The 23,689-nt window shown below is 40.2% G+C and overlaps 1 protein-coding gene across 1 annotated transcript in view; it reads right to left on the bottom strand.

Moving 5' to 3' along the window:
- The window catches only part of LOC139735718 (oxytocin-neurophysin 1-like), a 74,646-nt gene that overhangs the window by 9,338 nt on the left and 41,619 nt on the right, over window positions 1-23,689 (bottom strand). The window contains exon 2 of the mRNA XM_071646465.1: window positions 19,015-19,183. Coding sequence (XP_071502566.1) covers window positions 19,015-19,152 — 138 coding nt within the window. The 5' untranslated portion in view covers window positions 19,153-19,183. The remainder of the gene's footprint in view (window positions 1-19,014; window positions 19,184-23,689) is intronic.

Here is a 23,689-nt window from a genome sequence, read left to right as displayed (position 1 = left end):
TTGGCAGATGTAGTTGCTTTTAATAGTTGGTGGAGCTTAAGGAAAATTTGTACACCATTTTAGATATTCGGTGAAGAAAGATATACTATGTTTAATTATTTATATATATAGTATCATTATATACATATTCATTCATCCATTTTTATAATAATAAAATCGTTTCATTTCAATCTGGTTTTTGATGTCATACAAATACTTTAAGCATGTCTTGTTATGATTTCTTTTTTGTTGAAAAGACAAATATCATACTGAAAGAATGGGATCAATATTAGATCTGTAAACTTATTCCATAGATTTAGTGAATCCCTGATTTATTTTTTTTTATTTTTTTTTACTGTGTTTACTAAGCTCGTCTCGGCAAGGCTAGACGTGAGGAAGTGCCTGAAAGGAAAAGACGCTACGTCTCTTCACCTAGATTGTTCTGTGATCTCTCGAAATATTGTGACACAATTTTAGCTCTATGAATCTTTCATGAAATGCATTGTTAAATTAGATGGAAAGGGACAGAAACCCAATTTGTTGAACGAACACATGTCATTTCTCATAATTGCATCTCTAATTCATCGGAGAAAACTATGAATCTTGGCAAATTGGGAATCTTCAGGATTTTTCCCCCTCAAAAGTTATGTCTGTAATCACGTCGCAACTTGCCTACGCGATGCGAAATCTGCTAACTCTTCACCGTCACTGTTACGTAATATTTCGTGCGCTTTGAATCGGGCACCAGACTATTCAATGCGACTTTATTATTTTAATCCATTTTTATAATGTGGAATAGTTGTCGTTGATACGCCATCATTTTTTTATTTAGTTTATACGTTTTGCTTGTCTGTTTCTTCGAAATATCCATTGAATACACATCCGATGCGGACGTAAAAGGAGAACGAAACCCAAACTTTTATTTATATTGTGAGAATGCAGCAATATGAGGAAAACACATCAATGACGTTTGAGGAAAATGAGACAATCCGTGATTAGTTTCTGAAGTGCCGACATTGCGTTTCTATTTTTTTTTTTACTTATATATATATGTATGTATAGATTCACGGATATTTTGTGCAATACTTATCGTGTTTAGAATATCGAATCCTGGCAAAGGTAAGCTTTTGTGTTGGTTTCATTGTTTGTTTGTGTTTAGGTGATCGTTGACAATATTTTGCATTTTGCATGTCGAAAATTGAACTTCAAATCTGTTCTTTGGTAAACATCTCAAAAAGAACATGTCCAGTAGCCCGAAATCATAGATTGAATGGGTCATTTAATTTGTAAGTCTTAACAAATAAGTCTATTCTTTATGCTTCATATCTTCACGTGCCTCGGGCAAGCAAGTAGGCGCTGCTGTAAAGCTCTGCTTAACATGTGTCGTTCATGTTGCTCAACGCATGAATGTCTACTTATGCATATCAACCAAAGAGCAGCATCTTTCGCTACCTTTACTAAAACGTTTTACATCTCAGGGAAAAGTGACTTTTGGACTGTCTTCCGTTTTATGCGGAGGAAACAGAGTCACGTTATTCAGGTATGATACCCGTTACAGCGTATGACGCGCAATCGAATGACAAATGATTGCCAAGTAATTGCATTATGTTCATCCATTCAACAATATCCTGGAAATACATGAATTCAGATTGGAGAAGGATCGATTATGGATAATTCGCCATGTTTCTAACCGCACCACGCTCCTCCCACGCACATGGCATGTCAATAGCAGAAATGACATCTGAACAAGACCATGTTTTCACATCTACCATAGATCGAGGTCGTTGCTGGGCAACGATTCACGCGGTCTGAACAGTCGGAATGCGAAGGGTAACGTCAGCAGCTCAGCGCTGATTCTTTTAACAAAACGGGTGGGTAGATTAGAATAGGACCCGTTACGTCCATCAAAGAAGTTTCGACGGCACTGATCTAAGCAAAGTGACTATACAATCGCGCTCAAGCACTCGACTAAAAATTTAACGGAGGAGGAGTATACGAGAACAGCAAGAGCAACAACATCAACAAAAAAGTTTTATCAGAGTCTAAAATTCCCCGCTGAATCAACAGCTGAACTTGACCCGTGTGAAGTGGACCCCAAGGCGACGTGTCATTCCCCCGATAGTGATTACGCACAGGACATCACAGTGGTTGCATATTGTGTTACTTGCAGGATGCGGACTGCTTTTTCATTTTATTTTGACTGTTACCGCTTGTGATCCACTAAACAGTATGCGCTTTAATGGTTGGATGAGTGTACTATTTGTTTACTGAATGTAGATGTTCTTATGCTAAACAGAAATATGATCTTAAAAGTATTATGAAAAAAAAAGTGTTGAAGGAATGCTGATTATATCAATCAGAACGGCCGTGATTTATCAATGTTCCCTTCATTCAGTCAGTCACGTAAAAAGCGTGCAAGCGTTCGTAATTAGGAGTCAAAATCTTCAACCAGCAAACTTCCACTCGATAATACAGGGGAGATAATTTCTTCCCTTTATCACATCCTGACCAGCACATATACTTTTGTTTCCCACCTCAATTTCCTGTCTCATGGAAGTCATTAACATGCACCTAATATTCTAATTCAATTTATTGTCGTTAGATTTGCAATCCAATGAAATCTAGCCAAAGCTGAAACCCTTAACGTGCTTTAATAATCAATTAAATCGTCATTTCCTATATACACGTGCTTTTTGTAAATTATGTAATGATATTGACAATTCCTAATGCAGAAACCATTATTGTATTTATAGATCGAACGTTACGAAATGAAATTACTCTAAAAGGTCCGCGAACAGTATACTTTTCTTTTGCTTTTTTTTAACACTCATCTCAAACATTGAACATAGACCATTGGGTTTTATTTTTGATACTTTGTACAGTGAGTTCCCATGGAGAGTTGAGTTGTAGAATGTTGATATGATGCATTCCTCAAAGGTACACGAAATACCAAAAGTGTGTTCCATCAAGGACGATATCATCGGATCAGCCAAAAGTATCCTCAACAACTGATTCTAAACAGAGTCCATTTTGCAGAGAGAGAGAGAGAGAGGGGGGGGGGGGGCTCTGTAGGCCTATAGAGGGAAGGATCAGAGGTGTTGCGTTGTCGAAATAATCGACCTGCGGCCCTCTCAGGGAGGGGAGTATAGGAGACACTCAGCTGTCATCGCCGCCTTTCTAAGCGGTCAAGATACCAACGAGTGCTCTTTTCTTCTCCCCCTCTCCCCCCTTCACTTTGGCGGTTTCTGGGAGTTTATCATGATCACAGAAGCACAAAGCGGTGCGTCTTTATCCCCCTTTTGTCGTGTTTTATTTTTCTTTTCCTTCCCCATCTCCCCTCCTCCCCCGCTCTCTTTGCGGGGTGGGACAAAATAGCGTCAAGACGACCGAACAGTGCATTCAGGCTCTCAGTTGCGAGAAATACAGCTGGTGCATGGGCTTGGATATAATACTGTCTGATCGGTGGAAAGCAGCATCCTTCACACGCAACCCCATCCTAATCCTACAACCTTGTCATAGTAGTCTAAAATGTTAACCGCTTGGTACGTAACACTCTCTGGTAAGTCAACGTGAGAGAGATACCCGCGGAGAACTTGCGAAATTACCTCCGTATCTTTTCCACCCATTCTAAGGAAAGGATACTTTGTATTTCTGTTGTTACTGTTATCCTTACCTTGCGAGGGTTGAATAAATATATGATTTATTTGCCTGTTTCCCCATCCAAGTCACAGACCAACGAGAGAAATGATCTTTGCATGCAGACTTTATGATAACTGTCGTTTTAAGGGGAAAGAAAAAGATATAAACGAACCCGTTTTTATCAGTGAACAACACAACACAACAGCAACAACAACAAAATAAGATACAAAAATATGAAGTGCTGCCGCATATGTGTTTTTCAAAGTTTTGTTTGAATGTGCATATCAGGTTTTCTGTCAAACAGTAATGTGATCTTCCCTGGAGGAATCGATACATGGTCTGATATTTGCTTTGCTGTAAAAGCATGATCCTTTTTTTTTACCAAATTCTTCTAAAGTACCAACGTTCTATCATCTAGATACAACTTCCTGTAACCATTATCTGTGGAGCAATATGGCCACAAACTTCCCCTACCTATAATATGGAACACCTAGGGTTCAATAAAGAGGTAAAGCTCATGATACCCATGTCAAAGTGCTGAGCAGTTTATGCACAGTATTCATTGCTATGACGCATGAATGGCTCGTCACTGGGAAATTTAACGCTTTGCACGTTCTGAGCTAGGACCAGCGCTAACGCTAGCAAGTTGTTATTGGGCTGATATAGGGAACTTTCGCAAGCAAGGCGCTGCCACTAGTTGAAAGTGCCGTGTGCAAAAATTACTTCTGCCCATGCTCGAATCCGAAAAACCTCCCGTTCTGGGCGAAAAACGAGAACGGTTTCTCGGCCAAAATAGCGCCCGGTCGCGTTTTTTTTTTTTAAGACGGCACAGATTGGGGCATGGCGCCTGTTAAACCTATGGGAAAAACGTCGGGTTAGGGTTTGTGGTTATGGTTATGGTTAGGGTTAGGGTTAGGGTTGGGGTTAGGGTTAGGGTTAGGGTTAGGGTTAGGGTTAGGGTTAGGGTTTGATGGTTAGGGTTAGGATTAGGATTAGGGTTAGGTTTAGGGATAGGGTCCCCGATAGATTTTTAGTTTCCCCAATCTGCGCCGTCTAAAAAAAACACGCCGCCCGGTCCGGATGTTGGGCACGATTGAGCAGCCAGCCAATTAGCAATCTTGCCGCTGCGGCTCCATCCACTCAGGGAAGCGAAACTGTGTAAAAATGGGGACGGGAGTCCGAGTGCGGGGACTGTCACAGCTGATTGCTTTAGCGTCCTCTCAGTCTTCCCGTCGTGTAGCTATAGCGAAGGCTCCCTAATTTCTGTGCAAGGACGGAGTGCACTGTATATATATATCCATCAGATCTCAGAGAATGGGAATGGTGTGGTGAATATATCACTTTTATTAAATTTCTAGCTATATATTTGAGGTTGCTATCATGATTACCTTTTCTGATATACCGTACATTCTATTCTATAGTGATCATCATCATCATCATCATTACCGTCATCACCATTCTCATTTACGCTAGCACAGTGTGACAGACAAAAAATGTGGAGTTTAACATTATCATGATTGGCACTTCCATTATAAAAGAAAGTCGTCTCTTCTCTCAGCTTTCATTTTTGATCGCATTTTTTTTTCAGCAAATACTCTTGAACACTAACCGTAAAACCCAAGGGTTTGTTCCTCGTATATCATTGGGGTATTTGTTTTCTCCGGTCTCGTAATCTACAGGTATAGTCTCTGTCAAAATCTTACAGCATTGTGAATCCCTTTCAATGATTATTGCTCCTGCACGGCGGCAACACATGTCCTTGCTTGCCTCTCTCACATGAATAGATGTTAATGATTTGCTGACTTGATAGCATTCATCTCTGCATACTCTGATGGGTCTCTATTTTCACTGCGTTCGCAGAAAAAGTGTCTACAATACAAATGGGATTTGTGTGTATGCTTTTCTGTGCGTGTCCATGTGTGTGCGTGTGTGTGTGTGCGTATTTGTGTATTTGTGTCTTATTGTTGTTGTGTTTTATAATTTGTATATTTACTTATGCATTTTATTATGTGTGGGTTTTTTTTCGACACTTCCACTTCCCTACAGAGCGATACCTGCTCAGAAGGTACTTAGTTGTAACAGCTACTAAGCGATGGGAGGGGAGTGTTCACTATGATTATGTATGTAAATCAGTATTTTTTCCAACGGGAGGCTGATGTTTCTAGAAGAGACTGATGCGGATTCAGTGCCGCTTTCATTTCTGGTGACTGGCTGGTTAATCCTCAGCTTTCTCGGTGTCCCTCATAAGATTAAGCGGTCTTTGTGTAAGACCCAAGGCCTTGATGTGTCACGATTTCCCATCACGAATCCCAACCACATTACTTATCTGTAGAATATCTTTCTTTCTTCGTAGTCTAAGATGACTATGTAGATGCAAGGGTTTTGCAACAAGTGACCAAACAGAGTGACTCATTTAGTCGACTTCTGTTTGTCTTTTTCGGTAGAATTTTTAACACTTCTTTATTTTCTACTTCTTTATTGCAGTTCTCTTGATTCGTATGGTATTGTTGTCCGTATACCTTACTCGCAGCCTCTATCGGAAAAAAGAGCAAACGCATCCGCAAATCCCAAAATCTACTGGCTATTTGTTTGTGTGCATTGAATTCTAGTGAAAAAGAATACATTCTAAGCAACACATCGCCCACCCCTTCCTTGCCTACAGGGTTTCAAATGCTTAAGATGGGGTTTCCAAAGAATATTATACTTTTCTCCAAGGATAATATCCACAGACATGAAATGTGTGAAACAAATTGACATTACTAATAGGACGGTAACTACTGCAACAATAAGTTTAAACTTTCCCACTTAAGTTGGCATTTCATTGGTCTTGAGACAACGCGCCTGCGCCACCGGTCTGCTGGTCGGGAACGTCTCCTGGATACGTATTCTGGATGCTAACCTATTGTCCTCGGAGTACGGGAGATTCGAACATTGTTGATCTTTTCGGAGACTTATTCAAGTCTCCAGCCGGTCTTCCAGTGGTCTCCGAGTGGCCACGTCGCGAGGACTAATTTTTTCTGTGATTTCTACGCACCCTTGCGTCTCCGCAACTGAGCAAACGTGTCGGAGAAGTTGCCGAGACCACTGGGGATGTCGCGGCGACGTTCCCGCCATTTCTTGGGAATTGGTTAATAAGTTGTCACCTTGTGTGGAGACGTCTCGGACGTAGCCCATAGGAGCTGCCCTTCTTGGTGAGAGCAAGCCCATTCGATCACACGAGACGACGTCTCCTCGAGTGACATGATAGGCTTTAAACAGGTTATTCTATCTATACCTGCATGTATGTTATGCACATTAAAGGTTGGAATCGAGTAAGCATGCATAGTTTGTGGGTATATGTCGGGCAGGAATGTGAGGAGCACCACATATAAATTGTTATGATATTGTTTATCAAAATGGGTACACAGAGACGAAGAAGCAAACAATTACTTTAATTACATTTAACTATTTATTTTGGAATCATCTATATTGCATAAAATTCGTAAATCTGCAATCCATACTTGCTAAGGTGTATGCACTTGTCCTCAGTCAAAACGAATCTTTAGATTATTAAAAGTACGTGTTGAAAGTTTGTACCTAATTCGCGATGCTTTCAAATTTCGGTTATAGATTTGACGAAAAAAAAAAAATATGTGCACTATATCATCAGCGCTGATGTCGTCGAACATAAATTAATCACGGAGACGTAAGAACCAAAGGCGAGCGTGAAAGACGATTCATGGAATCCCGAATGGCCGTGGGCCATTGTCGTACCACCCTATACTGTCAAACAATTTCCATGTGGCGCGCACTTAATCGCTGAGCCCGATCGCTTCACGCCGGAGATTATTCATGATTGGGATGTCGGTCGATGGAAATTCAAGACCGAGTGATTTGACCGTTTGTTACCGAGGTGAGGACGCTTTCCACTCCGAACGTGACCGCCAATGAAACTTTAGTCGTCATATGAGATATGAAGATGTGAGATTTTTTTATGTATATGTTCGCCTATCAAAAATTCATAAGAGCGTCGCGTATCGTCGCGCAGGTTACAACAGACAATGACAGATTCGCTGTTTGATAAAAGGAGCTGTCAATGAGAGCACATTAATTTTACCCCGATGCTTCTTTCAAAGAAAAAGAAATAGAGCTGCTCGTTGAAAATAGTGGTGTCGACAAACCTACCTTGGATATCAGCTGAAAGTCCATTCAAACGTTATCTGTACACATTCCATATCCTTTATTGTTTTATTACCAAACATGCCAAACATACGGAAGCGTCTTGTTTTGTTTTTAAATGTGTCCTTCAATACCCACATCATCTGCACATGTTGAACCCAACGTCCAACCCCAAAGCAAGCAAACAAACAAACAAACAAAAACGATGGATTGTTAACAACTTGTTAATGTCAGAGTCAAAGCAGATTCTTAGCAAAAGCCAGGTTATTTCTTCGTCTTCCGTCCTATGAATGCAAAATCCGACAACAATCTCAATGCAACTAATAACCCTACATTCTTTTCAAGCCGTCTTTATATTTTAAAACACAAACTCAACCTATGGTGCGGGATGTTCACTTCTTAACTGAAAAACAAGGCACGTGGCTCCCAGGCGAATTAACTCTTCCCAACCAGTGGGCAACACTTTCATAATGCATTGTCAATAGGACTTTATGATGCTGGTCCTGAAAAGGTTGAGCAATGCGTCATGCTGGGAACACGAGTGTTAATGATGCTATTTATGTGCTCAGTGGGCTAACTTGCTTTCACACTTCCATATCATACCAACATCTACAAGGCTGGTGAACGCACCTATAACAAATTGTTCCCCTCGCCTCGTGTTGAAAAATAGCAGATGATCGAGTGATCTCAGAATCTCTAACATTTCTTTTTTTTTTAATCAAAGAGTGATAACGGGGAAAAATAATGACTGAAGCATCCCAAGACTTCTGCAAGTATATTTCCTTTCATGCAATTCGCGATATTTTCGAAGAGCTAAGGCTCAAACCGATACTTGATCCAATTTGTAGGCATCTCAACGGGTCCTGCTCCGTTGACGCTGTCATCTGTCGTGGATTATATACTCCTCACCAAAGGCGGCCTTCGTTTAGAATGCATATTTAAAGAGATTGATTGGCTAAACAGACGATGACGTCAGAGGCAATTTTACGGGGACTTGGAGGTATATACATATACCTACCGAGGGAGATCGTATTTCACGACTTTGTTCAAAGCGGAGAACATCTTCATATCAGAATAAATGTTTTACGAGTATATCTCTCTCCTCCTTCTCTTTCTCTCCTCTCTCTCTCACTCTCTCTCTCTCTTCTCTCTGATTTCTAATTCTTCTTCTTTTTCTTCTTCTTCTTCTTCTTCTTTACAAATCGCTGCCATTTGTCATGTCCTATAAGTTCACTACTAAGAAATTACCGTTCTTTTCCCAAAAATAATATTTCAAAATACAAAACAGGTGCACAGAATATATAAAATAATGCACACACTTTTGAATATCTTAACATCTCTTGACACCTTTCATTGAGTCACAGTTACTGTTTCTATCATCAACACTAATAATTCCAACTTTCTATCATTTTTTTAATAGATAACCACTGTACGGACAACCCACAATAATTATGCTACCAAATTAGAGTGTTATTCCTACGAGTATAGTAGCATATTTATCCCTTTCCTATCGTAGCATTGAATAATAATTCCAAATTTGTGAAATAATCTCATTGTCGGGTTCATGAACATGTTTACCACCGAATATGAAGATTTTTGACAATGCCGAAAAGCCCTTCACAATGCCAAATAATCTTTATTTGCGAACCTGAAAAACCCAAGAAAACCAAGAAGCAAACAAATATCTAAATGACTCTCTTAGACGCCTCTTTATGTCAGTTGGACAAAAAAAAGACCCCCCTCACACAAACACACACACACACACACACACACACACACACACACACACACACACACACACACACACAAATCCAGGAATCTCCGCACAACCTTAAAAGAAAGTGTGATTGTTCATACACAAAACACGAAACACAAAAAACATTTTTACTCTTTAAATAATTAGGTGTTTCTTACTTCACACCTACACGAAGGTATAAGAGATTCACATGTCAAAAAGGACATTCTGCAAATCCGAGCCATCAGCGTATTACCTAAAATAGAAAACGTCTTAAAATCATCAGGTGCATTACCTTATTATACTGATGCAGTTTGCGGTCGTTGCTTTCTTTGTACCTTAGCCATGTGTTAATTAAAACCAGAATTTTAAGTGAGCATTTTACTGTATATTCATGTTCGGCGAGAGTCTCAGCATTGTGTAGAAAAAAAAAATCACTACTACCTCTTTTCTATCTTCACGTGATCTTCGTAATTAAAGCTAGGTTATCGTATTTTTCGAATAGGCCAAATTTAAGCGTATAATCAAATCTCATAATGAGTTAATCAGAAAGTTTGCACGTTTATAGAAGGAATAAAACAAATCCTACTTTGACAGCCCCTAACTCCATCTCGCCTAAAATCAACTCTAGAAACGTCAACTTGTGAGTCCGTGTGATTACTGCAAGCAAAATATTAATAACCATACAAATACCTATATCTTTACTTTAGACTAGACTGGTCGACTTAGCTACTGCTTACGTTTGGGACAACACATAATACTATGACAGCATGACGAGGCACCTACATGGGGACCAAAAACTAATTACAATATAGGAAAGAAATCTTGTGATTTCAAGATGACTTCTTCGAAATGGAAATTGGTTTTTACCTATCTTTTATGTAGACCTCGCTTCATTATGTCAATGTAAAATAATTAGTAATGCTTATGCATGAAAGCGTCAGTTCTTTCTTTCTTTCTTTCTTTATGTATTTATCTATCTCTATCTATTTATCTTTCTCTATCTCTTTATCTATTTTTATTTTTTGATTTTGTAGCGACACTTTGATTAGACTTATGAACTGCAAGAGCGAGTAATGTCGAGGCCGCGGGCTAAATAGGGTTGTTCGGAATCGAGTTTGATATTGGGGAAGGAATTCCTTCACAATTTCATTACTCATCTCATGCTTCCATATCCTCTATTTAGTTCGCTGAAAGTGCGCTGAACAATTTGAAACGAAACTTTAAAAAAAGGTGTTTACATCCTCAAAAGTAGGTAGCTACCAAAATGATTAATTTTCACCGTCCACGGTCAGTTAATATTTCATTCATCTGCATGGGATTCCTCATTATTATTATTGGTTGTTGTTTTTTTGTGGGACTTTTTACAATTCATTTTAGCATCGTTGACACAACAACGTGACGGGGCTCATGGAACTTTTTTTTTTTAAGTGGCGTAATGATAAAACCCATAACTACCATCATCTTATACTAGCACTAACACGCTGCATACACGAGTGTATCCTCATGACTAGCGCCATCAGTGTCGCGTGCACTGATTTAGTAAATCTAAAAATTCTATCCGGTTGTATGATGTGACTGAATTAAGGCTGAGACAACTTCTCTGTTGCACTGCAGTTACAAGAACTGCGCTTCAACAGGAAATAAGAGTTGAATTTTCTTTTGTATCCTTTACTATTCTATATTTCATCTACTCTTTTGGTTACGGTAAGTAATGACGTGGTTAATCGCTATTGGATTTGCCTAGACATATTCATTAACTGTCAATAGATCTGCCCACGCGAGTCAAACACGCTCGTAAAATGCTGTAGTGAAAAGAAGGAAATAAGGAAAAATACTAGAATCAATTTGCTATTTAAGAAGTTTGATTATTGGATATCATAGGGGGATGAGTTCTGCTACTTTCTCTTTTAGCTGCGTGTGTAATGGAAAATATGTAGATTGACCTTAAAACTGGAACAAAACCCCCTTTTTCTGCTACAATTTCATCTGTCTCGTCATAATTAAAGAAGAACACTCCTTCTTCAACTTTATCTGAAACCGGGATCTGAAATATCTGGCCTTTGTACACTCGACAGCCTGATGAGAGTCGATAGGAATCTCATAGCGCTCGAGGCTTTGTCATTTCGTTTTACACGGAAGAAGTACTTCTGCTGACAAGTCTTAAACCTGTTCATTTTGTCAAAGTTTCTGCCGGCCGGATATAGCCGCAGAATGTTCATAACAAGTTTGACGAAGCGATTTATAAAACATGATGCATTAAAACGTGGCTAATCGTCTTCGCCGTTCATTCAAATACGCCCGGTGGTAAGATGCGAAAGTGTAATCAGAATGGTCGAACACATACATGAGCGATGAAGTAAAACCACACTTTTCATATTTCCTGGTATTTCTGGTTTTGTGCGGTAAGCTGATGATGCGAGTTTAAGGCGACTATACACTTATTCCTCTTTAATAACTAGTTGTTATTCGAGATTCCTAGATACGAGAGGAAGAAAATACATAATGATGCTAACGTTGAATCACTAAAATGAAAGCGATTCTGGAAACATCCTATAGCAAGTCACAGTCAGCCTCATCCCCCAACCCCCCGCCCCACCTTCCCTCCTTTCATCGCCCGCGGTCATGATCGATTGCAGTATCGCATAAGCCCGATGTTTGGAGAAAAGCGAGGAGACTCTTCAATTAATATCTCGTTAACACCTGCCTTCTGTGTCATTGACCCTCCACGGCCATTAAGGCTCCCTCCCTTTGCCATTCATGCATTCTTGCCCGTGCGTCGATATAACCTGCTGGCGACAAGGAAAACTCTACACTCCGAATATCTCCAGGCCTATAGGTTCCCCCTGGATGCAGCGCATCATTTGATTTGTGGGATACCTGGCAAAACGCCACCTCTCCCCAAGGGGTGTCTCTCTATATACCTGACTCATCAGTTACTGGTCTCCGCTATCCACGGCGCAAAAAGTCTGCAGTATAATGGCACAGATCCCTTTAGACCTCAAAATTAACCAGAGATTCATTCTCAAGTCAGACAAACAAACAAACTACACACACATGCGCACACGCTCGCTCGCAAGAACAGAATATACAGAAGACATTATTGTCTTTATTTCTGTGAGAATCAGAATAAAAAAAATAACACAGCAAAGCAGAAGAGTTTCAAAACTTGAGTGTAACTGATGTAAGTGAGTAGTGTATCTAATCTTAGAGGTATAATATCATAGTAATCAGAATATGCATTAGTTGATTACAGACTACTTAAAATGGCTGCCATAGCAGCCATTTGTCTGGACAAACATGGATTATTTTGGTATCTCAACATCTTTACCAGTCCCTCCCTTTCATTTTCCGGTCTTTTTTTATTTTACTTGCTGGAAGTCTTTCCCTGCGTCATGAATTCGTGGTTGGTATGTAATAATGACAATAGAAAGCACATACTGTAGTACTATGACATCCATTACTGATTAATAACATGATAAGAATGAAGTGCACCTTGGGAAATCGCCTTCCTTGAAATAACATTCCCCATTTCTACAGAAATGACTTTTCATTTCTATCAATAATGTCCTCGCCTATAACATTCAGAAAGTTCAAAGTCTTTTCGTTGTACAGCCTGATGCGTATATGAATAAAATGCAAAACAAACAAATAAACAAAAAAGGAGAATCCCCGGACTGATCTAGACACGACAATTTGTCGTCAGACTAATGATATTATCATTGTAAATAAAAACTGAAGAGTAAAAACTGAAGTTCGCTGTCGGCGTAAGCGGCTTTTTTATTTTACGATGAAATAATCTCCTGTTGTTGTTTATATTAAGTATTTTATATTCATTACTCGTCGACCAAAGTATTGGCTGTGGGAACACTCATTTATAGTACAGGATTGTTTTTGAATGGTTCTCATACTCCATTTCAGGAGAGCGATTCCATGACAGAACATTGTCATGACTTGTGTTATGTGGGAGTTATATAGAAGAGCCGTTTTATTTGCGATGGTTCATTGGGTATTTATCTCCCGTCGAATTGATCGCATGTTCTGGAGCCAGATCATGAGTTAAATGGGACATCAAATTCTCTACATCACATCACAAAATGGAGTTCCACGTTTTGAAAGGACATAATCCTATCATCTATAAAAGAAAAGAGAGAGAGAGGGGAGGAGAAGGCGACCTTCGAATAACAACGTGCACATGTTGCACGTGCCAAGTATATGGCGAAGAGAATACCATCAAGAGCTATAAATGAAATTTGACGAAAATTGCTCTGTAGATCCCAAACCCAAACTGAGATGCGTTCCACGTCGTGTCATGATTTCTTCGTTCTACCTGTATCCTTGAATTCATCGAATGAATTTATTAGCTCCTGACTGCCTCATCTTGATGATCCATCTACATTGATTTTTCATCAAATGTTGACATGTTATCATACCCCTTGTATGTTGCACCATCCTGTTAATGTAGTCCAGTGGGGAATATTATATACGCAGAGAAAAGAAACACGAACACGCGCAATGGTTGTGTCAATCATACTCCGACATTATGAAGTAAGGCAAGTACTAATAATTATCGGCGTGATAGGATTCTGTGCGTCGAATAGTGCAATTTAACTCCGATCTGATACACATTGTCCATCAAAGATACACATAAAATATACTTGCATGTAGAACACGCAAAGTAACGCGGCAGACAGGCACACGACCCTATACGAGCTCTAGCTCACACAGATCAATTTAAAGCCAAAACCTTTATAGTACTTGAAATGTATTATACAGTACTTGAAATTTCATCTTCAACCATTTAGAATTTGCATGCAATACATCGGAAAGCTCTATCACGAAACTTGTCAGGCTAACGTGATTTGTCAGGATATCGAGTTGTTTTGTAGTATTTTGAAATAAAAAAATGTGAAATGATAAATGTCAGTGTACCCGAATTTTATTCCTGAAGCGCCCTCCCCGTTCATTAGTGGATATTGTGTAGAAGGCTGCTAGTACGTGATGATCGAATCGTGATGTCCAAGCAGTATAGTGTACAAATAATGACTGCTATGAGGGGCACAGTTAAAATTATGGGCCCAAGGTGATGTGAAAACCATAACTATGCCCGAAGTGAAGCTGAGGGTACAGTTATGGTTTTCACATCACCGAGGGCCTACATAATTTTAACTGTGCCCCGAATATCAAGCTGTCATTATTTGTTTTATATACCGAAAATATAGATTCCGAAATATAGATACCGAAAATATAGATTCTAGTCTCTTTTACAGCACTCGTAATCAACGCTGATCGACAGCGCGGCGGTCGTATCATTGGTGCGTACATAATACAACGATTGATCTATGTGTACGGGATTGCGACTGTCTCCAAACCTATTTACAGGGCACAGTTGATTCTATGCCCCGGGCACAGTAAATCATGACGTCATTTTGATCAAAAATGGGGCACAGCTATTTTCATGACTCCACTTTTAACCAATCAGATGAGAGGAATCTATACATGGGGTATATATTACAGTATAGTAAATCACAAGCAGGACAAGCTCCATGCAGTTTACTCTAACGTACAACGGCTATACCGCTATGGCCCGATATATTGTAATTGATGTCATCAAATATAGAACACCACGTAGCGACCACGATCTGGAAGCTTTGAGATTTTAGCACTTCCGGCAAAACTTTTTGGCTAATATCACTCATTTTCGCCGTTACCCAAAAGAAATCGTGTTATTACAACGTTATTTTACACATTTCTTATGCATTTGTGTACATTTTAAAGCAAAATTCGACAGTTGTGCAGACATATGAAAACTAGGATGTTTGCACTTTTAATACCATAGCATTCATGAAAACACAACGTGATTTCAAGGGTGTTGGCTGACCTTCAGTGTTCCGTTCGAGGTTCATACCGTTTTTACGTTATGGGGGGGGGGGGGCATTTCATGAAGCGTTTTGGTCGGATATTTTTCTGACAAACTGATACAAGCTACTGAAATCCTTGCATCTGATTGGATGAGAGCAAATTTGTCCGACAACTTTGTTAGACAAAATGCTTCATGAAATGCCCCCCTCCAGGTGTCATGTGATTGCTAATCATAACCCGTGACGCCCTCTATAGCTGGTAAAAAAGATTTGATTTGATGGCAATGAATCATCATTTCTTATCAAGGGTTATCCATCCAATTAACACTTGTGTAAAGGTACTTGTAATAATGCCTTTTAAAAGTATTCGCTCTGCCGTTTTCTAAATGAAAAAAAAAATGAGAAAGGAAATGTAAAGAAAACAAATAAAGTGGGGGAAAAATAAATTGGTGATCGTGATGAGATGATCAGTTGTCAATTAACCCTTTCTTTGCCAACGAGCAAAATAAGCACAAATTTCGCACACGAACCAATGGACATTAAATAAACGCAAAGTGTTAATACCAATTCACTTCCTCCAGTCACACCTTAATCGTGCAAGAAGGTAAATTACAGTTAATTACATTTAAATGGACTCAATGAGTGTAATCGCCAGAAAGCCGATCTCAGACAATTTGGAATGCACTTAAGGTGACACATGTCAAACAAAGCCAGGCAGTGCCTGTTCCATTTGGTTTTGCATAGAACTCTTGATAACGTGAAGTGTATGTGGGTGTATTTCTCAGTGCGTGACGTGGTCATTTGTCAAAATTCTATGAGGACCCGTCAATGATGTCCCGTTATGCGTGAGCTCCGTACAGATTCATAAGAGGGTGTAAATGCTATATGTCACGATAATTGCTTGTCAAAATGGCGTAGAATTCCTTCCCCGTTGATGAAATGGCAGGGAGCTGATGGGCACAGGCTATTTACACGCAGGCTCAAGAAAGAGCACAGTCATAATGAATTCATGATTATTAGCCTTACACGAAGGGCTGTATAATAGTCGTAAATGGAACGCAAATAAAAAGCGGTCTAGCTGTTAAAGGAATCTCCGCCTGATTTTCAGACTTTTACAGCGTTTCAAAATCTATAGTGACTGGGACAAGGAATGAGAATGTTTTAAAAATTTATAACAAATCACAATGAACAAGGATGATGACAATATTATAAGAATGCATGAGTAGAAGCTCAAGGAAGCAGGACAAAAGAAAAAAAGCGTGCATAAATTCTACACAGATGAACTTGTTAAGCAAGCGATGTTGTCATGGAATTACATTGCAACATTTTTTTTTAATTATATGTAAATCCCCTATGTGATCATCCTTGTTCAGTGTATTTTTTTTTCCTTTGGGGAGGGGGGGGGGGGTTCACAGTATTGGTTTCTCTGCTCTAGGACCACAAACGATTCCATAAATCTATGCATGGAGCCGTTGATATATTTACTACATGATGTGAAATCATGAAATTTCGACTGGACTTCCCCTTAAAATACTCCGCATAATACTGTGAAGAACAGTCAAACGACTGCAGTTGAAACGTCGTAAGCCGTTTGGGGGCACATTGCTTTTCATTCTTACCGATTGCAGTTACAGCAGCTTATTGTTTTACTTTATAGATAAGATTTTTATCTGTTTTTGAGCCAACGCAAAAGTATCTTGCCAGTGATACAAAAATCTTGGTTATATATGTTTTATTCGCAAGTTATCAATATCGTTATCATGATAATAGTATTAATAATGATAATAATAATGAAAGCATAAAAGCGGAAATAATAATACTTATTATTTGTATTGTAACTTTGATCCTTATCAATATCATTTCTATTGAATCATATTCAATCATTTCTGACAATGTCGCTCACCATCACAATATTACGATAAAAATGTCTTCTGATGCTGTGTAGTATCTACGAATATGTTGAATTTGCGAAGTAAATGTGCGTGAGCCCATGCGTCCAGCATAATTCATTTTCAATATTGAATTTTGAAAATGGATTGAATGAATCGATCTTGTTTGTTGATTTGATTTGATTTAGTTGACGCGGCCTGTGAGGAATACTTACGAGTAAATCAACACACGGGCCCGCATGTGTAAAGTTCCCTACAAAGAACAAGGCATTGAGGACAAAGGGCTATATAGTTCGTTATTCCGAAGGTTCGCTATTCCGAAGGTTCGCAATTCCCAACATGAAATTAGCTCCATTGTTCTGGAGGTTCGTAATTCCCAATATGAAATAAGATGTGTTGTTCCGTAGAATCGTATTTCCTACTATTATGAAATAAACTCCTTGATTCCGAAGGTTTATTGAGATACTCCGGAAATGGGAAATAAAAAAGGACTCGTTATTCCGAAGGATGGTAATGCCGATAATGAAATAAGCTCCATTATCCCAATGTTTGTTAGTCCGAAGGTTTGTTAATCCGAAAATGAAAAGGTAAATGTTATTTCGAAAATGAAGTAAGCTCCTTTATTCCGAAGTTTCGTTTATCCGAAAAAGAAACTAGGTTCGTAATGCCGACGGTTCGTCAATCTCAAAACGAAATAAAGTTCGTAATTCCGAAGTTTCGTTCGTAAACTTTTTTTTCTTTTTCATTTCTGGACTATTGGACCTTCGGAATAACAAACTTTCGAAAGTGCGAACCTTCGGAATGACGAACCTTTTATAATTTTCGTATTGATAACGCAAATGATAACGCCACAAGTATGTTCGGATCAACGAACCCTATTTCATTTTCCGATGGACAGGCATCTAGGTAAACGGATTTTATGTTTCTGAATAACGAACCTTCGGAAGAAAGGAACCTTCTTTAATTTTAGGATAAACGAAACTTTAGAATAACGAAAACCACCCAGGAGAAAGTACTTTGACTATTACGGGCGCAACCGCTGCTGCCTGCGAACTCGTTCTAAAATAAGGGACCACACGATTGAGAGTCTGTGGTCTCATCCACTTAAACCACTGAACGGCTCCTTGAAGCTGCGTTTACACCATGTTCCCGACAACCACGGCAGCCCCGTTCTATAGGCCACCGTGAAAAAAAAAAAAAAAAAAACCGGGATGGACGTGAAACGACGCGGTGAGACGGGATTGTCAAGCATGGCAGTCCGTGATTGCCCTGGATGCCGTGTCAGATTTGTAAACTGTCAAAGAATTTGCCACGGCAGTCCCGGAGCTGATGAGGAATTTTGTATGCCGTGATAAAACGGGGTGAACGCAAAGAAACACGGCGACATGTAGACCGTAACACAAATTGGAGGCGGTTCGTAGCGGGACGCGACGGAAAATATTGATAGTATAGCCTGATCAGACGTCTTGAGAACAGCGTCTGATACTAGTAGCTATATGTTTACCGGGGCGAGGACTGGAACGAACAAGAATAGAATACGAAAGGGAGGGGACAGGAGAATGTCTCAACTACCCACGGCGCACTGCGTTTCGGGCAAATGGGGCTGCCGTGGCCGCCGGGAACATGGTGTAAACGCAGCTTCAGTGACACAAAGTGAAATATATTACTCGTTGGCAATGTACATGTAGGCGTGGAGGTGTGTGTGTGTGTGGGGGGGGGGGGGGTTGGCGGGGGAGGGGGCAGTTACACCTACCTGTCTGAGTGGACGAGAACTTGACCTTTTACCTCCCCGTGGACAGTTGGAGACGAAACAAGCGAAGCTGCCCCCTATCCAGACAGCTATTACCAGGACAAGGAGTAGACATGTTGCTACATTTTTGACCGACATCATCGCGCTGCTTGCTACCGGAGAGTTATTCCCCCTGTGAAACGAAAAAAAAAACACCATGGAAATATAATCAAGCAAGATGATTTTATAACGTTATTTTCACCGCTTTTAAAGACGAAGATATCAATACGATGAAGTTAAATCAGCTCACTTAAATTCGATTTTTTTTTTGTGCGAGCAATAAGCTGGACTCACCTTTACTCTTGCTATACACGTTTGCTGTAAGTTTCACAAGGAAATTAGTGAACTGGATTTCAAAACACCACGTTCAAGTACTTACTCTACTAATTGAGGAAAAGATTGGAAGAGTACTGACAGAAATATTATTGGACAAGGATGAAACTGAAATGTCTCATATACGTGCTTTGCGTTTTCCCCCAGTCATCTATAATTAACCAACGATCTAGAAAAGTTCGCTGAGAGCAGGAAACAAATCATCCCTTCTTCTACTTCTTTGTCTTCTTTTGTTATCCATTTTGCTTGAATCACTAATTCCATAATTCCATTTCTTTTAATTTTCTCGTTACAGGGAGGATTAAAACCGCTAAGTTCTTCATCTCCTGTTTTATGACATGTCTACAATAGGACCACTTTAAAAAAACAAATCCTGCTCCACCGAGTTGTCCGCAGGGCAATGTTCAGTATTATCAATGTCATACTGAGGTCACTAACATTACTACATTTTTAGCACGGTAATATTTAAAGAAGTACTGTAAATAACTTCCCATACATAAATACACCCCTTGTGCAGAACTAAATGTAATTTCTCGATAGATGCATGGAAGTGCATGGTATAAAGGGAAGCTATCTACACCTTACCCTTTACTACCTTTCTATTGCATAAGTCGCAAGGTAGTTAGGAAAAAAAGGCACAAACTAATGTACAGTTCCCACCGTTGATATTCATTTGTAGACTATCACTACCCGATGAGAATCGTTGAAAGCAGTTTAGCCGAGCGAACATGAAGTAAGAATTCAGAGACAAGAATTAAGAATGGCGATGAAAAAGGGAAGGACGATTATTGATTCGATTTGAGGAGGAATTTCTACAAGGTTTCACACCTTTCTTTCTTTCTTTCTTTTTGTCCAGAAAATCATGTGAAACCCTGAACCGGTTGCTCTGGAAACCGTATTTTTCCCTTTCCGCTGGTAAAGCTGAGGAGTTTCTTTCTTCTTTTTTTTTTGTCATGGCAGCAGCGTAAGAAGACGTAATTCATTGTATATGGCTAATGGGTTTGATTCAGTAGGTACGTTGAGTTTGTCAGTGGAATGTTTTCACGAACAGGAACGAAACAGCATGGATCTGACGCTTTGCCACTCTGATCATAGAGACGTGAATAGAGAACATGTACCATACGATTTAGAATATAGGAAGCATCTGTTGGCAATATCAGGATCGACAAAATCGTTTTCATCTCCTGTGATTTTATGTGAAAAAACCCACTTTCTCTTTCACAGGCATGACAGAGTATAGGAGTATAGTGTTCATAGAATGTTGTCTGCATCATCGTTCAATTAATGATATCAGATGGTAACATGTCGTGGATGATGAAATAATCCTTAGACGACATTAAAGGGATGGTACAGTATTGGTGGAGATGAGAATTGGGCTTTTAACTTTTTGCGAGATACCAAGAAAACACTTATGATGTAGAACAGAGCATACCATTTTAAGAGGAATTTAAAGTTTATTTGATGAAAATCGGGTTGGAATGACTGGAACATCCAAAAATAAGGTAAAACAAAGCGATCGTATACTAAAGTGTGGGTCCCACACTTCAGGGTCTTCATGAGAACCGCTCTTTTTTGGATATCTCAGCCATTTCAAAACCAGTTTTCATCAAATAAACGTTGAATTACATGCTCTTTCATATTTCATAAGAGGTTTCTCATCATCTCACCCAAAAATGGTAGAAATCTGAAATTAGGTCTCAATCAAAACTATACGATCCCTTTAACATTTACACTTGGAAAGAATGCCTCACGTACACTCTACCTGCATTCATTCTCACTGTGTAACATCTTGTAACACGCTACGTCTGGTTTTATTCTCCCCACATATCTTCCCGACTCTCAATGAGAAGCCTTCGACAACTATATTATACTTGCATGTTATTTTAGGGAATTTGAATTCCAGATTGTCGAAGATAAAGATCACTTCTCTGTATGCAACTTTTAGTTCTCGATGTTTTGTTTTTTTTTTTTGCATCTTGCAGTCAAAGCAATTTCTCATCATCTCTTTGTCCTAATCTTGACGTAGTGTATGGCTTTTGTCTGAATTTGTAAGCCCATAGATCTATCAATACCACGCCTGCAGCAGATCCTTCCCTTGTTGAAAATCTTCACCGGCGGAATGATAGTGACAGTTGCCTGAAGAATTATGAAGAGCGACATTTTCTTTTCCTTCTCTTTTTTTCCCCTTCTTTTTTGTCAAATGCGAGTTATGACCCTATGTTACATGTATAATCTCGACCCGCATTCTCTGAGGTGGCTTGCGACCCAGAATTACCACCCTTGTGCGAATGACGCGAGACACTTTTTAGAGATTATTGTAGAGATTTTTTTCTATCAAACGCTACTTGACTGCGAGGGATTTCCAGTGAGTGATCTTCTTGTTCTTGCGTGCAGGGCATGCGTACGGATTAATCCCAGAGGCGTGATGGGGAAGGGTTAAAGGGTCCGTCTGTCGGCATACTTTGCCCTTCAATGTGTTGAAGGTTGCAAGCGGATTGCTGTGTTATTATACTTTTACATATGAACAATGTTAATCTCTTTTCATTTTCTTTATAGATTTCTTCTGAATACGCTGAATCTTTCGTGGGATTTTTTTTTGAACGCTTGTAATTTCTTAAGGCCGTGTCACACCAGCCTTGCGTGCGACTTCCGAAGAACATTTTTGCTATCCGGAGGTCCCTGCAGATGACCCGCACATGACAGTACATAGCATGTATCTCAAAAGTAGTTACCCGGAGGTGCGCACGCTGGCTTTACTTACCCGCTGCCAAAAAAGGCCCTGTCACACCAGCTAAGCGGGCTTATTGCGTATGGGGATTTTTCAGCACGCAGAATAATTTCTGCGGCCGGACAAGGTTTAGGGCGAGTTTGGCGTGGGTATTACATGATAAACGCGTGATACCTAAGTCCTTCTTGCGTGTATTCCGTTGAACTGCATGTTAGGCGCGTGGGTGTCACGTGATAGCTTCGTGATAGCTTCTTTTATGTCAGTTACGGGCGACATACGCGCTCTACGAAGTACCTGCGCCACAACTGCGTGTTATCTGCGTACTAGTCGCCTGCGAGGTGAGTGCTAGCCTGAACAATAGGCTGGTTCGAGTGGATGGGCAAACAATCATTTGTCAACTAGCTTTCAAGAAGTGAAGATGCCCCGTAGACGGAAAGTGCACAAGGGCAGAGAACGTCCAGTGGATGGACAGCCACAAAGCCCGGAAGATTCACAGCAAATGCATCAAATTGCTGCTGAAGTCCATTCGGCGGATGAAGTCCTGTCCGAAAGGGACCAGGTAGTCCTCGACGCCACAGAGGACAGAGGACAAAGAAGAGAATGAGCCCACAAATGGCACGCACTCCCTTCACATAGGCATAGATCAGCGGGCAACTTACCTACTTCAAGTGGGTCAAATGCCTGTGAATTGCGGCGGCTACGGCCCTCCTACGGGTGTTCTGCGTGGAACTCTTCGGGCAATCCTCGCGACTCATCCGGAAATAGTTTTGGTCATGCTCAAAACTTTGCTGCGGGAAAATTGGACTGGCGTGCGCACCTTCGGGCAACTAAGGACGAGATAAGTGCTAGGTACTGTCAAGTTCGGGTCAACTGCGGAGAGCTCCGGGTAGCAAATTTGTTTCCCCGCAAGTCAAGCCGCAAAACTTCCCCAGATACGGTATGACAAGGCCTTGAGCATGCTCAAAACTTGTTCCGGAAGAGTCACGGGAGTTGCCCGTAGAGGTACGCGCAGAACACAAGTAGGAAACCCTTACCGGTAGCACCTCACAGACAACTCCAAAGCAGGTACTTCGCAATCCCCGTAAGTCGCTCGTAACAGAAAATGGATCGGTTTCAAAGCTCTCACGCGAGTCACACGGAACGCACGCAAGTAGAAGCTAAGTAGCACGCGTCTAGTAAGTATGAAACAAGTGCGAAAATTGCAAACATTCTTGTCCGCCCGCGGAAAATCTTCTACGTGCTTTAAACTACCTCCTCGCCACATGCCCGCGTAGCTTGGCCGGACAGGTGTGACACCGCCTTAAACACAAGAGCAAAACTTGGAACATTTCTGAGTGTATGTCTGTGTGTCAGTGTGTGAGCATCACATTTTTCTTGGACTTCATTATTGCTACTGACTGACATCCCGACAAGGCCATTAAAAGACAGTCATTGTATGTTGTGGATACGTCTGTAAGTACTGTCAGACACACACACAAACACACAACACACTCAGAAACTAATGAAGAGAAAGCAGGCATGCGCAACGCTTGATTGAACTAATTAATATTTTCCGCCACGTTCGCACTTTCTCCTCCA

Source organism: Diadema antillarum, unplaced genomic scaffold (assembly GCF_040938485.1).
Source record: "Diadema antillarum isolate AM-2024a unplaced genomic scaffold, OU_Dant_1.0 seq00000593_RagTag, whole genome shotgun sequence".
In the NCBI taxonomy this organism is placed as follows: domain Eukaryota; kingdom Metazoa; phylum Echinodermata; class Echinoidea; order Diadematoida; family Diadematidae; genus Diadema; species Diadema antillarum.
The sequence above is the reverse complement of the archived record's forward strand: the minus strand, read 5'-3'. Positions and strand labels throughout refer to the sequence as shown.